At 42.7% G+C, this 15,182-nt stretch overlaps 1 protein-coding gene across 3 annotated transcripts in view; it reads right to left on the minus strand.

Annotated features, from left to right (window-relative positions):
- WIPF3 (WAS/WASL interacting protein family member 3) overlaps positions 1–15,182 on the minus strand; it is a 109,271-nt gene that overhangs the window by 31,888 nt on the left and 62,201 nt on the right. For all 3 annotated transcript variants that reach the window (XM_077996971.1, XM_028845903.2, XM_028845904.2), the window contains exons 3-4: positions 6,981–7,113; positions 3,821–3,952 (exon numbers count right to left, since the gene is read on the minus strand). In XM_077996971.1, the coding sequence (XP_077853097.1) occupies positions 3,821–3,952; positions 6,981–7,113 (265 nt within the window). The remainder of the gene's footprint in view (positions 1–3,820; positions 3,953–6,980; positions 7,114–15,182) is intronic.

Raw genomic sequence — 15,182 nt, forward strand, 5'->3', positions numbered from 1 at the left:
TCCAGATTTAGTGCTCTTTTTATAAGAATTCTGGGGAGTATGTTTTCCCCTATATTTTATAATCACCATGACAACATGTGGACAACACTTGAAAAATGATGTTTTCTCACACCCACTACTTCCTGGGTGCTGCAGCATGGGACCTGCAGCTTTCATTTCAGATTAGAAACCCCAGCATCTGTTGGGGGTTCTGATCTTTGCAGTACTTGAGTCTCCTGTGTGTTTACCTCAATCAGGTGCTAAGTCATACACTTAAAGTACTGGATTTCAAAAGCCAGGCCAATCAAAGCACGGCCTAGCAGAGGTGACTCAGGGGAAGCTAAGTAGGCAAGACCTTGGTATCTGGCTTTCCAAATATGAGCCCCTCTGGCTATAATGTGACAGTCACCTGGACCATAATATTCCAACCACATTATGGAATGGCTGTTCTTAAGGTAGGGTGAGGATGGGATTGCAGGTGTCAGCTCGGGCATTCCTGCCTAGAAGTTCTCAAACCTGTTTCCACATAATACATAAAGATGACGAGGAGAACCTAGGCAGCTGCCTAAACAAGGCAGAGCCTACCTACATGCCCAGTGGCTCAATGAAATTGAAAGGGATAATAAAAGTTTGCAAAACAGAGCAAAGCCTACCCTTAAATAGCCTATCTAAACCTTTTAAGTAACTGAGGACACCATGTCTCAAAGATTCAAAAACCCTTAAAGTGAGTCAGTTAAAAGTAGGGGATCCTGTGCTGATGAAGCCACCAACACATGAGAAATGTGGGCATACTCCTTTTTATCCTAACATGCACAGCAGAAGCGAGGGCGGGCAAATCCCTGCCCGGCTTCTATTCATGCCCCTCAGGGAGAAAGGTGAGACTGCAGGGGAGAGAGGGGCTGACGGTGTAAGTGCAGGCAAGTGAAGGAGGCAGACCTGGGCTGACAGAGAGCTCCGAGGGAGTTGAGGGAAGTAAGGGAGGAGGCTGTCCTTCACAATGGAAATGCAAGCCCTAGAAATCCAAAGAAAACACAAAGGAGGCCAGGAGGTGGCGGAAAGGCCAGCTTGAGGGCATCAGGGATGCTGTGCCCATAGGAAAGGATTCAGCTTTTATAACCTGCAGGTTTATCAAAAGATGAAATATTTCTTCTTCCTCAAATCTGAATGTTTTCCAGAAGACCCTGGACGTCTCATTACATATTCTATTCAACCCAGAAATAATGTTTACTCATCATATCTTATTGTAATTCTCACTCCCTTGGAGCTCTAAGCTGGGGCTGCATTATGACTCCAGGGTCCCTAGGCACTTTTGCCTTTGTAGGCCTCTTCTCCATTAAAAATATATTTATATTCATGACTGCATTGGTACAAAGACAAATACATTCTTTGACCCTAAAAGGTCATATATTTTCTTCTGATTTTAAAAGAAATTTAAATATTTTCATGAGTCCCTAGAAGTACCATGAGCCCATGACACTGTGCTATGGTCCCTATTGAATGTCAGCCACCACACTACCATTCACATATGCTAGTCAGCAAGTATTTACTGAGCACCTGCCATGCGCCAGGCATTTCTATGGCAGTGAACAAAACATAGTCCCTGCCTTCATGGAGCTTAGCTTTAGATGGATAAGACAGACAATAAACAGATAAGCCAGTGAATACATGATATGTCAGATGATGCTAAGTAATACAAGAAAAGTAAATTAAGGAAAAGGAGATATAGAATGAAAGGATGGAACTGAACCTTTATATGGGATGATAAGTGAAGACCTCATGGACACTTTGATCAGCTGCCACCTGAGGAGAGACCTGCAGGAAGGGAGAGACTGAGTCACATGGACACCTGCAGATGAGCCTTTCAGGCCAAGAGAGAGTCAGTGCAAGCGCCCAGTGGCAGCAACATGTTGGTGTGTGAAGAGCAGCAAGGAGAACAGCGTGAGTGGAGGGGACAGCATGAACCACCAAGAAAGGTAGGCCAGAAGCTCAGAGAGGGAGCAAAGGCTCAAGTCCCTTCCTCTGATGAGAAGGGGGCTGCCGGGAAAGTGCTGGGAGCAGGGAGCCACGACCTGCCTTGCCTTGACATGGTACTCAGTCCATATGTTTATCTAGTGGCTTTCTCCTTGAGTTTCCATCCTGAAACAGGCATCATTAGTCACTTCCTTATGGACCTCCATCTCTAAAGAGATAAATTCTTGTCTTCCCTATTACAGCAGCTCAAACATCTGACACTTATATCCTACTGGAGACAAGCAGACCAGCAGGACTCCTGCTGTCTATTTTTGGCTGCTTCCTATGAAAACCTGACTGGGGCCTATTTCTCCCATCTTCTCTGAAGAGAAACTGGTGGAAGCCTTCTATTCCAAAGGATATTTGTTTGATAGCACTCAGAAATTTTGAAAAAGAAGAGGGCACTGAAGAATATCCACTGTCTTTATTGAGGAAGACCTTGTGCTCTACCTTTCCTGCTAAACCCTCAGCAAAAATGACGAAATGAACATGGCCCTTGAGAAGGTTCAAGTTGGATCTTAAAATATCCTAGCATCTTTTTCTTTGCTGGACTTTTATTGGTGAGTGAGGCAGCATAAGCATCCCATAACATTAAACAGTCACAGAGGCCACTAAAAAAGTTAGCAAAGTCACATAATGGAACATCCAGTACCAGGAATGTTTGGGCCTTTGTATTTGCTGTATTTATGGTATTCCTGGAGTTTATTCAGCTTGGTGGTTAAAGAGAACAAGAATAGGAAAAACAGGTGTTTTTGTTTTTTGTTTAATCAGAGTAAATTTGTATTTGTTCAATTTTAATGCAATACTTTCAAAACTTCTGATGCCCACTGAAACAAAAGTCACAAAAAACAAACAAACAAACAAACAAACAAAAAACCTCTGATGCACACTGGAAAAAAAAAAAGAGGTAGACTGATTACAGACACGACCTTCATTACCCACTTATGCTTGATTCCATAATCTTTGAAATATGATTTTACAGTTCCTCACATCAAGAGGCAAAGTCTATTTCTCCATCCTTGTGACTTGTTTTGGCTAAGAGAATGTGATAGGAAGTGATACTTCTTAGACTTCCAAGTTACATCCTAGTAATACTTCCAAGACTAAGCCTCAAGAGGCTTTATTTATACTTCTGTCTTCTCTCTTGGAACCCTGCTGCTGGCATGAAAACGAGTCCCCGACAGCCTGCTGGATACTGAGAGACCATGTGGATAGAGGTGAGTCAGGCCAGTGGTTATAGCTGAGGCCCCAGAGGTTGGAAAAATATCAGAAATATAAGATTAGCAAAGCTACCTACATGACCTGCAATTCTTTATAGATGCAAGAGGGAGCCCAGCCGAGACTACTCTAAGCTGCTAACCCACAGAATTGTAGGCTAAAAAACGATTGTTTAAAGCTTTTAAGTTTTAGGGTGTTTTGTTACACAGCAGTACCTAACTGATATGAAAACTGAATCATTACAACTCATGCATTGCTAGTGCATCCACAGTGATGTCACTATGAGGTTCTATTACAATTTAGACCTGTCGATATACACTTTGCAGTCTGGGCTACCATCACGCCATCACTAAGTATTACACATTATTACAAGTCATTTTTCAACTATTACAATGGAATAATTTAAACGGGATGATGATGTAAAAGATTTCTTAAGAACCATTTTGTACTTTGGAAGTTTCCAGTGCTTAAGGTCCCAAGAACATGATCTTCTACTCTATCGTGACTGTTCAGTAAAACCATTGTTGCTTACTGGCATGTGTAGATTGCCCTGATGGTTCCACAAGTTAGGGAGATACAGACCACAAGGGAGCCAGAATGAATTCTTCCTTACCTGCTACATCCCGCTGGCCTGCTGGTCGCAATACAGGAAAGCCACCAGCAAACAGATCTCCCAGGGTGGGAGGTGTGCTCGCACCTCGTGTGTTTGCAGAACCTCCTCCTTCTTTGTTGGTTCCTTTAGAACCTTTAGAGAGAAGACACAAATAGGCAAGGACTTGAGAGCAGAGCTGAGCAGCCAGGTCTCATTTCAGACCATGGTCTAACACTGGTCTACCACTGCCCTTGTCCGCCTTCCCATTCTCCCACCTCCAATGTCATCCTTTCACTCAGCATCTTCTCCAGGCACCCTCTGCCTTGATACCCTGCCCTCTCCAGTCCTACCAAAGAACTAACCATTTGTGCCCAACTCCCCTGAAAAGTGACCAAAACAAAGGGACCTGAACACTGCCATTTTGTAGATGCTAACAGAGCAACTGGCAGCACCTTTGAATTAGAAAACCCAAACGTGGTAGATGTAGAGCTGCTCTTATTTTCAACCTGGCTATGGAGGACTAGACAAAGAAAACCCACAGATTTAATTCAGTCAGTCATTTTAACTTCTTGTCCACAGAGCGCTGACCAGAGCAGTAAGCAAGAGGTAAAGCCTGCAATGATTGTGCCTTGGCAGTTTCCTTCCTGTCTCTCCAGCCCTCACGCCCCCAGCCCCTCATGCCTCCCTGAACCTTTTCATCTATGGAACGGAAAGATCATGGGCCCCTGAGGAAAGGTGTCACTAACTCCAGCCTTCCAGACATGTGTGGTTGCTAACTACAGAAAATGAGAAGATACTCAGCTAAGACAAGAATTACTGGCAGAAAATATTTACAACCTGAAGCTAATATGCACAGAGAAATTAGGGCACAGTGCCCACTGGTGGAGGAAAGTGGCCAGATTATTCTAAGTGTTAATATTATACATTACTTACTCATGAGAATGATTAGGAAGTGAGTGTTTTGATGAAATTGATTTACCTGTTAATTAGCCTTAACCAATTGGATCATGGGTTTAACCAGAAACTAATTTTTAATGTACTCCATGTTGAAAATATTTCTTTAAAAATTTGTCTATCCTGTGTGTTGACATTTATAATTGCAGATAGGAGATATAATTATATTTTTAGGACTATCTTTAAGAATTACCATCATGCATATCATAGCAGAACATAGGAAGACATAACAACACCTTACATTAGAGGGGGAGTATCCCTTATCCAAAATGCTTGGGACCAAGTATTTCAGATTTTTTTTTTGAAATATTTACATATTCATAATGCGATATCTTGGGGAATGGGACCCAAGTCTAAACATGAAATTTATTTGTTTCATATATACCTTTACACATAGCCTGAAGGTAATTTCATGCAATATTTTAAAATAATTTTGTGCATAAAACAAAGCTTGCATTCATGGAGCCATCAGAAAGCAAAGGTGTCACCATCTCATCCTCCCAAGTTGTCAGTCTGTGGTTTGTCCATCACCATCATTCCTGACACTGACTTTCTATGCTACCAATAAGCAATCATTTTCCTACACTTCTTCACACATAAGAACTTAGCAGTTAAAAATATGGCATACCATTAACATAGCAAAAAAATAGTGTATTCAAGGTAACTAAGCAACACAGTAGTATCACCAGAAAACCCAGATCAGCTGTTAGACAACAGCAGCAACAAACAAAGGCAGGCTTTCAGTCTCCTGCGATGCTGTGTTCTGATTAAAGGTTACTGTACACTGGATCTCATTGTTTTAGGTGAGAAGAAACATCAGAAACCACTGAGAGACCAGGAAGTAGGTCCTCTAGATTTGAGGAAGCATTCTGCTAGCTGTCTTTTAAAAATGTTTCCTCCAGAGTCATCTGCCTCATTAAAAATGGTTTTTGTCTCAGAAGCCTCTCTCTGATTTTGTAAACTGACATGATTTCTTGTTCTGTTATGAATGTACGCCGCTCTTGTCCTTCAATAAACCCATCATACATTTCCACCATGTCACCTGGAGGCACGTTTTCTTCAGGGTTAACAACGTCATCTTCATCATCCATGTGAGGCATCATGTCGATATTCAAAAAGTTTCAGATTTGGGATTTTTGGATTAGGGATGCTTGACCTGTACTAAAAAGTTCTGCATATATTATTTCAACTTCCAACAATCTTGACCAAGACAAAAAAGGAGCCAGGTATTGTCTCCCCATTTCACAGATGACCAAACAGCCTCAAAGAGGCTCCCCATTTCACAGATGACCAAACAGCCTCAAAGAGGCTTCCCTATTTGTCTGGTTGCAGAACCAGAACTCAATGTGGGTCATCTGACCTGAGCACAGGACTCAATTTACTCTGTCACATTCTAGCAGACAGCGAGCTTCAGTCATATCCTCTGAAACAGAATTCTTAACACATCTTTCTCCTTGTGAAAAGTGAAGCAAAAATTTTGCATTTTTAAAAAATGTTGAGCCCTTCACTTTCTATCACTGAGTTTGAGGACCATGTTGACACAAGGTGAGTGATCTTTAAATGTTACCCTACAAAGAATACACAAAATGTGGTGTGTCCATACAATTAAATATTCAATGATAAAAGGAGTGAAGTACTGATACATGCTCCAACATCTATGAAGCTTGAAAACATTATGCTAAGTGAAGGAAGCCAGCCACGAAAGGCCATGTATTGTATGATTCCATTTCTTTGAAATATCAGAATAGGCAAATCCAGAGAGACAGAAAGTAGATTAGGTTGGCAAGGGCTGGGGACTAATGGGGAATGACTTACTAATGGGTATGAGATTTCCTTTAGCGGTGATGTAAATATTCTGGAACTAGATAGAGGTGATTGTTGCAACAACATTGTGAATATAATAATTGGCACCAATTGAACACTTTAAAATGGTTAAAATGATGAATTTTATGTTATGTGTATTTTATCATAATTTTTAAAAAGTTGTCCCATTGCGGAGTTCTTTTTAGCATTTGAAAAGGATGGACGATATGCTCTAAACCATTTGCAGATTCGGAGGGAAAGCTCTCATTCTCTCGCCCACTTGGCCTGTCCAATGAGCAGGTCTGAGATGGCTCTGTATGTGTCCTGGGAAGCAGCTGTGGCCCCAGCCAGGGGTGTCTGGCTGTGTCTCACATGCCTGTCCTGTCCTTGGCTCACAGGAGGCCTGGCTGGGCTGCTCACTTACTCTCGATCTGCGGGGCGCTGCGGTCGTTGATCTGCGTGACTTTGCGCAGGCGAGTTCCTTGCTGGATATCAGCCAACAGCGCACTCCGGCCTTTCGGATCTGCCCTTCGCAAGCTGGAGGTGTCTGTGCTTACCTGTAAGGGAGTAAGAAGGATTTGACTATAATAGCATTTTCAGATAAACAAAATGTCCCGTCTGCTGTCAGTTTCTCCTCTTGCAGTTCTCTGTCTTCCCTGTCCCATTCCCAAGGCTGATCTCGGATTACCTACGGGAGAGACACTTTTGGGTCCTGCTCACACCTCTTTAACTGGTGACCTAGAAGGGACTCTTTATTTTAGATGACCCAGTCCCAAGTGCCTATCTTGTGCACAAGCTCCTGGAGGTCTTAGAGAGCCCTAAATCATAGCCCCTCCTTCCTCTCTCTTACACTCCCCACCCCAGGGCTTCTGTCCGTGAGTACCTGGCCCCTGCTCTCAGGTTTTGAATGATCATCCTGCTTGGTGCCCCAGGTCCCCTCCTGGACCAAATCCTTGGCTGATTCCCCACTTGACGATGGGAGTTGCTCCTGTGCCCCGTCATCCCCTGGATGTTCTCCAGAGCAGGACTGAAGTCTTGCTCAGTCCTTAGTAACTCACATCTTCCTTGCTATTGGGTCCTAGATGGCTCATGCTGGGCCCATGGTGCCTCTTAAGGGAAGCAGATTCATGCTCTAGGAGCTGGCTTTGAATGGGGGATGGTGGCCTTCATGTGATCATGGAGCAGATGGCAGAACTGGGGAGCTCAGGGGAAACTGGGACCCATAGAGGTCAGAAAGTTGTGGAGAAAGGGAATGCAGAAGATGACAGTGAATGTCTGGTGACTACCTTCTGTGCCTGGGTGTGTTACATTAGTCCTCACAAAACCTTGTGAGTTTGCCTCATCTTACAGATGAGGAAACCGAGACTAAGAAATCATCTGTTTGAGGGTGCAGGGCTGGGGTTCAAACCCAGATGAGCTGAATCCCAAAGGCCATGTGCTTTTCACTTTGCAACACTGTGACTACCAAGGACACATGGTCTTTTATTAGGATAAGTGTCTAATGGACTGCTAAATGCTTCATAAATATATTTGCAAGAAAAACTTTTGTCCTAATTCTGCAAGTAGGCCTGAGACACAACTGCTTCACTTCAGCTGTAGCTTTAGCTGACATGGTGGAGGTTTCCATGGGTTATTAGAGCCAGGGAACACCAGAAAGAACATTGGGGAGGTTGGTGGCAAATAAAGGTGGGAAGGGGTTGCCCTGGAAGCCACAGCCAGGAGGATTCTCCACAGTTAGAAGGTTCATACCAACCACGTGACCTTAAAAATGGCTGATCATTTCTCAAAGCAAGAAATACTTGTTAGTCTTACTGTATAGGGATACCATGTATCTTTGGGTTTCAACTTAAATATCACCACTTCAGAGGCCTTTTCTGACCCAAAATCTAAATAAGGCCATTCACTGTTTTCTCTGAGTGTACCATATTCCTTTTTCCTCTGTCACATTTATCATAGGGTATAAGTTTATATTATCATTGTGGAAAATTTCAATTTGTGATTATGAGTTGAATGTTCATCCATCCCAAGGACTCCACATCAGGAAAAAAGATTCTGTCTGTTTTGTTCACAAAAATATCCCCAAAGAGTAGAATTGGATCTGGCTCAATAACTACTGTATGAATGAATGAATAAGTGACTTGAGTGAGCGAATGAATGCACTAAACCCAGGGTATCAGAGCTGTCTTTGCTCTTAAAGGCATATGCATGCACCAGGCACAGAGGCATAACTATAGCGAGTTAAGCCACTGTGCAACGCGCAGCACAGGACTGGGCAGCCATGCTGGTTCCCCAGAGAGGAAGGCCACCAAGAGTCCAGAAATGACCATGTTCTTCAGGCTGAGCAGGCTTCAAGGAAGACATGAGACCTTGGAGGGTCCCTGGAGTATAAATAGTATTTATAAATCCTTGCTATTGCCATTTTCTGTTTAAAAAAGGACAAACCAGGTTGGCTGACTAGAAACTCATGGGCTCTCTTGTGTCACAGACTAGAAGCAGAGGCAGTTGTGGTTTTGGCTAAAATGTGCTGAGTCCACATTTTCACTGGTGAACTCCACTGCGTGGGTTATGAACCTTATGCAGGCTTTGAAGGGCATAGGCTTCAAAGTCTGATTCTTGTCCCCTGGAAACAAGCTTTTGAACCCTTAAGAGGGACTTATGAACGATGGTCAACAAGAAAGTGGTGAGCAAGGAGCCTCAATCCTGATTCATTGGAGATTTTATTTATTTATTTATTTTAGAAAGGCAGGGCATTTCCCATACAATATGCTTTTAAAAACCCCATATAAACCATTAATATCATGAGTTCATTTTAAGCTGCAAAATTTTAACATTTTTAAAGTTTCCTCTCATTTTATTTATAAATAATGAATGACAAATTAAGGGACCAAAGGAATATCACGACTGTAGCTAAGAGGGTATGAAAATTTTTGTGTGAATTTGACATTACAACTTCAGGTATGCATTATGGTCAGGGATTTTGGAGAAAAAAGCATGCTTTGTAATTTTCCTTCTAGGTATAATAAGATAACCCACTGAATTATAATAATATTCATGGCCCAACTCAGAGCAGCCTTGGGGAAGGCAAGGGTGAGATTGGTGGGTTCTTTGTTTTAAAAAAGCAACTGGAATGATGAGAAAATCCATCCCTCACTAGCCCTTGGGGATTGGAGGGGAGGGTCATGTCATCCAATTTAGACTGTTTATTACCAAAATGTATCCCCCACCCCTTGACCTTGCCTAGGCCAGGCATTTCAGGTGAGGGCTATGAAGAATGTTGCATGTCCTTAAGATGAAGATTTTAACTTTGGACATGTCTCAATAAGTTCTTGACAATTCTACAGGGCAGATTTGTTAGTAAACATCTTCCAAGTCAGCAGGAGGACATGGCAAGTCACAGTGTGTTTATTTACACGGTGCAGTTCAACCCTGTGGGCTAAATTTAACATTCCCTCTGACTTCTCGGCTGTCTTCTGCTCCAGCATCAGCCCTGATGAACGCCCTGATGATCTCCCACTAGAGGGCTCTCTCACCTGATCTTTTTTTGTTTGTTTGAGATGGAGTCTCTCTCAGTCGCCCAGGCTGGAGTGCAGTGGCGCTATCTCGGCTCACTGCAAGCTCCGCCTCCCGGGTTCACTCCATTCTCCTGCCTCAGCCACCGTGGTGCCTGCCACCATGCCTGGCTAACTTTTTGTATTTTTTTAGTAGAGACAGAGTTTCATCAAGCCAGGATGGTCTCGATCTCCTGACCTTGTGATCCGCCCGCCTCAGCCTCCCAAAGTGCTGGGATTACAGGCGTGAGCCATTGCGCCCGGCCTCACCTGATCTTAATATGGTGTTCACCAGTCCTTTCCTCTCCTGTGTGGCAGGAAGGAATTAACAATTCTGTGGCAAAAGTGACCATATACAGTATATTTAGACTTAATTGGTTTTGCACAAAAGGACATATCCATTTGCATATTGAAGACCACATTACACAAAGCCAGTCATTTCTACTTCATCTGCAATATTTATTGACAATTCAACCATAATTTGCCGTCTTAAGAAACCTCCTGCCACCCCAAGAATTCTTGTTACTGTGGTTACAGGATGCAGAAACAGGAAAGAAAGGATTTTCAAATATTCACTGAACATTTCATGTTGCGCAAATCCTGATCATAGGCAACTTCACTAAAAACACAGTCAAGGGAGAGAAAGCCATTCCTGGACACTTTTCCCATGGCAAAACTGTGCACCAAAACCTAAAACACACACAGACAAAACAAAACAAAAAAGAAACCAACAAAACATTACTTCCAAGTTCACTCTTATTTTGTCTCATTAACATGGTGCTTAAGTAGTGACAATTTGTTGGGTTTCACACAAAGCTTTTGTTGACTCAATTCTACAGCAAGCTTCAAAAGAGATAGCCCAGAATCCCCAAAAGATGAACCATCATAGAATAGACGTGCACCTTAGCTCATCCCCTTGGTTATAAAGGATGAAAGCTTGAAGTGTGCCTGTGAGATTAGAAATACAAAAATTGAACAACAGTCCTAACAAAGCCAAGGATAGAATAAAAAAATAGTGAGGGGCCTTTTCTCTCACCTTGATACATTATAAAAGCTTTCCCATGTCCATTTGTCATTCCAACAAATGAGTCAACTGCCTTATGTCATAGTTTGGGGAAGGGAGATGACAGTCCAGCCCAGATCAAAACTTTGACATACACATTTCCTGCTATTTGTCACCCTGTCACCATATGCCATCCTCACCTTTCCAATACTCATAACTGTGAAAAATGCTAATAAAAATCTTAGCTGGTCGATTCTAATCTAGCAGGTCATTTCTCTCAACAAGGATCCAAACCCTATCATTTTAATACAATTTCAGCTTTGCAGTCTTCTAAAGGTAGCTTCTCCAATGTGGCCATTAAACCTAAAATTAGTGTTCAGGTTTCCAGGCATACAAGCCTGCTCATCACCCCAGCCCTCAGCCTACCCCGTCTCCTGAAACTTGGGGGCAGACAGACATCAGCAGCCAGGGTATTTGAAGTTAGTTACCAAGTCTGAATCCCAAGGACAGCCAGAATGGCAATGTCTCCCTTCTACTGTTGCCATCTTTATGTAGGAGAACACAGAGAACCTGGAATCCAAAAGAGAGACATGAAATATTTGCTTAAAAAACTAACTTTCTCCTGTCAGGTCTGACACAGTGTTCCCTGCACCCCATATGTGCACAAGTCAAGTTGTTCTAGAATGAGGTACATTGAGATCTAACAGTTCCAAGTCTCATTTTTAGAAACCCAAATATCCAATTCCAATCCATGCTCAAAAAGAATGTACCTGCTAACCTTCTTTTCTAAAGCCTGATTTTTTTTTTTTTTTTTTTTGAGATGGAGTGTCACTCTGTTGCCCAGGTTGGAGTGCAGTGGCATGATCTTGGCTCACTGCAACCTCCCCCTCCCGGGTTCAAGCAATTCTTCTGCCTCAGCCTCCAGAGTAGCTGGGATTACAGCAGGTGCATGCCACCATGCCCAGCTAATTTTTGTATTGTTAGTAGAGATGGGGTTTTGCCATGTTGGCCAAGGTCTGGTATCTTAAACGATACTGTGTACAGACCTGTGACTGTTACCTAGAGTACAGAACTGATTCACCCTGTGCCCCTTTGCTTCCTTGGAGGTAAAGCAGAACGAGGGGGTCTTTTGTTGGGGCTATGAGTTATGAGTCTGGTCCTTTTCTTTACATCCATAAAACAAGCCTACCCATCAAGGTTATCTCATCCGCTTTCATGATTTGGTTATTATCTGCGGCTGTCACCTCCTCGCTTAGGGATGTAAAGGTCACCTCATACTCATCCCTTTTCCTTATTCTTAACAGTTAGTCCATTGCAAACTCCTGTTGTTTTTCCTGATTTCTCAGAAATCTGTCACCTCTTCTCCATCGCTGCCATGATGTCTTAATGCAGGCATTCATCACCTCTGGATTCCCCTACATGGTTTTCACGTCTCCTTGCCCTCCTCCACACAGCAGTCAGAGTAATCTTTATAAAAGATGTATCATTAATTGTGTCATTCATTGCTGGATCCATTTGAATTGAATCCTGAGGATTCAAATCCCCTCACGTTGCATAAGGCCCTTAGTGACCAGCCCAGACTTTCCATTCCTTGAGCCTTCCACCACACTGGTGCTCACCTCCAAACTTCGGCTTGAGTTGATCTCTGCTCTTTTTACACTTGTCTCTTGGCTGTCTCTCAAGAGGCGTCTTGATCTTGGAAGGTCAGATGAAGAGCCCTATCTGTGTTCCTAGAGCAACATGCTTACCCTTAGCAGAGCATCTGCTACCCAGATCATGTTATTCCACTCAAAATCTGCAATGACTTTCCATCTCACCCAGTGGAAAAAAATCAGAGGCCTCATTAGTATTGCTTGCTGAGCTTGCTCGGATTTCCACGGGGTACCATGAGTTTATGTATAAATGCCAGCTTTTTCCTCCCCAAACCAGTGTTATCAAGCAGTTTTATTGTGTGTCAATCCCTTCCTAACTACAAACTGCACATCTGGCAATACATTGTAGTACTAATTTTTAGCAACAATGAGAATTTTGATTCCAGTATTAATTCTAAGTCTCTTTAGTAGGGAATAATCAGAAAAATATAAGAATAAATGTTAGGGATGGAAAGAGTAGAAATGAAGAAACATGGAGAAAGAGAGATTTGGGACATGTGTAAATTGGGCAGATACAGACAGTTTTCAGAGGCAGGGATTAGAGAGTCAACTACCCCATAACTATCAATTCAAAAGGACATCAAACATATAAATGGTGGATCAGACACTAGACAAAAACATGTCTTTAAATGTACATGATGATTACTTTAACTGATAAAAGTAGTTCACAGAAACTGCTGGAAAGAAGGGGCTTGAAAAGATGGTAAATAGGAATCAGTAAAGCGAACCCCTTGAATATTAATGTAACCCAATATTATTTAAGATTTGAGTGCTAACTCTGTGCTACACATGGTGTTAAGAGTGGGGATACAGGTGGGGCACAGTGGCTCACGCCTGTAATCCCAGCACTTTGGGAGGCCGAGGCGGGCGGATCACCTGAGATTGGGAGTTCAAGCCCAGTCTGACCAACATGGAGAAACCCTGTCTCTACTAAAAATACAAAATTAGCCAGGTGTGGTGGCGCATGCCTGTAATGCCAGCTACATGGGAGGTGGAGGCAGGAGAATCTCTTGAACCCGGGAGGCAGAGGATGCAGTGAGCCGAGACTGCGCCGTTGCACTCCAGTCTGGGCAACAAGAGTGAAACTCCGTCTCAAAAAAAGAAAAAAAAAAAAAAAGAGTGGTGATGCAGCATGGGTAAGATTGCCAGGATGTTTTGCTTGGGGTGGAGGGGTATATGTACATGTGTGTGCATGTGTGCACATACCCCGCATAATGACTTATCAGTCAGTAATGCACCACACATACGACAGTGGCCCTATAACAGTATAATACCGTATTGTTACCATACCTTTCCTATGTTTAGGTATGGTTAGATACACAAATACTTACCATTGCGTTACAGTTGCCTACAGGATTCATTCAGTACAGTAACATGCCATACAGGTTTGTAGCCTAGAGCAACAGGCCATACCACATAACCTAGGTGTGCAGTAGGCTCTACCATCCAGGTTTGTGTGAGTGCACTCTATGATGTTCACATGATGACAAAATCACCTAACAATGTATATGCTTCAGAACATATCCCCTTTGTTAATCAACATATCATTGTATATATGTGCATATACACACACATATATGTACATATATTTTATATATTTGTGTATGTGCATATATATATATATACACACTTCTCATTATTTATTTTCTAGACCCAGAGCCTCCTAGCTGGTCTCCAAAACTGGACTCTCATCTCTCTTTGAGACAGCCTTCAAATGATCGTTTTTAAAGTGCTAATTGACTCCTCTATCCCAAAATGCTTCAATGGCCCACTAGTCTCTACCGAATCAAGGAATTCAGCCATACTGTCCCAAGATATCTTTCCTTGGCCAGTTGGAGCCTCATTCCAGCTGCTCTGGGTTTATCCTGTGTCTCTTCTTTCCCACTTCCAAGCCCGTCCTCTTCTGGGGATGCCCCACACCCGGCTCTGCCATATCTGCCAAACCTTTCATCTCCCCGTGAAGCTGCTGACATCAAATACAGTTTACGTTAGAAAATGTATTTTTTGAACTTTCTCAACTAAACGTTTCCTTGTGTGATCTGCTTTTCCACTGCCGAGGCACATCGTTTTTAATTCTCTGCAGCACTGCTCTCATCTTGCCCAGTATTATAGCTTCTACATATTGGTCTTGCTCCTTATTTTTGAGTGCAAAAACTAAGCCACTCCACTTTCTCCTACTAGTGAATCCAGTTAAAAAAAAAAAACTGTGGGAGCAACCTATCAGTATTTGTTGACATGAACTCTATAGAAACCTTAGTCTCTGGATCTTTGACTCTGCTTCCCCTAACATTTATCTGCTCCCACAAAGCAAGCAGGTATGGGAAGAGAAGTGATTGTTTTTTGAGGTCACATTTCAGCCCTGATTCTTCCTAATGTCTTCACCCTTTTTATCCTTTGGCCATTGTGTCCCTAGAGATGTGAAT

The sequence above is a fragment of the Macaca mulatta genome, chromosome 3 (assembly GCF_049350105.2).
Source record: "Macaca mulatta isolate MMU2019108-1 chromosome 3, T2T-MMU8v2.0, whole genome shotgun sequence".
Taxonomy (NCBI): Eukaryota; Metazoa; Chordata; class Mammalia; order Primates; family Cercopithecidae; genus Macaca; species Macaca mulatta.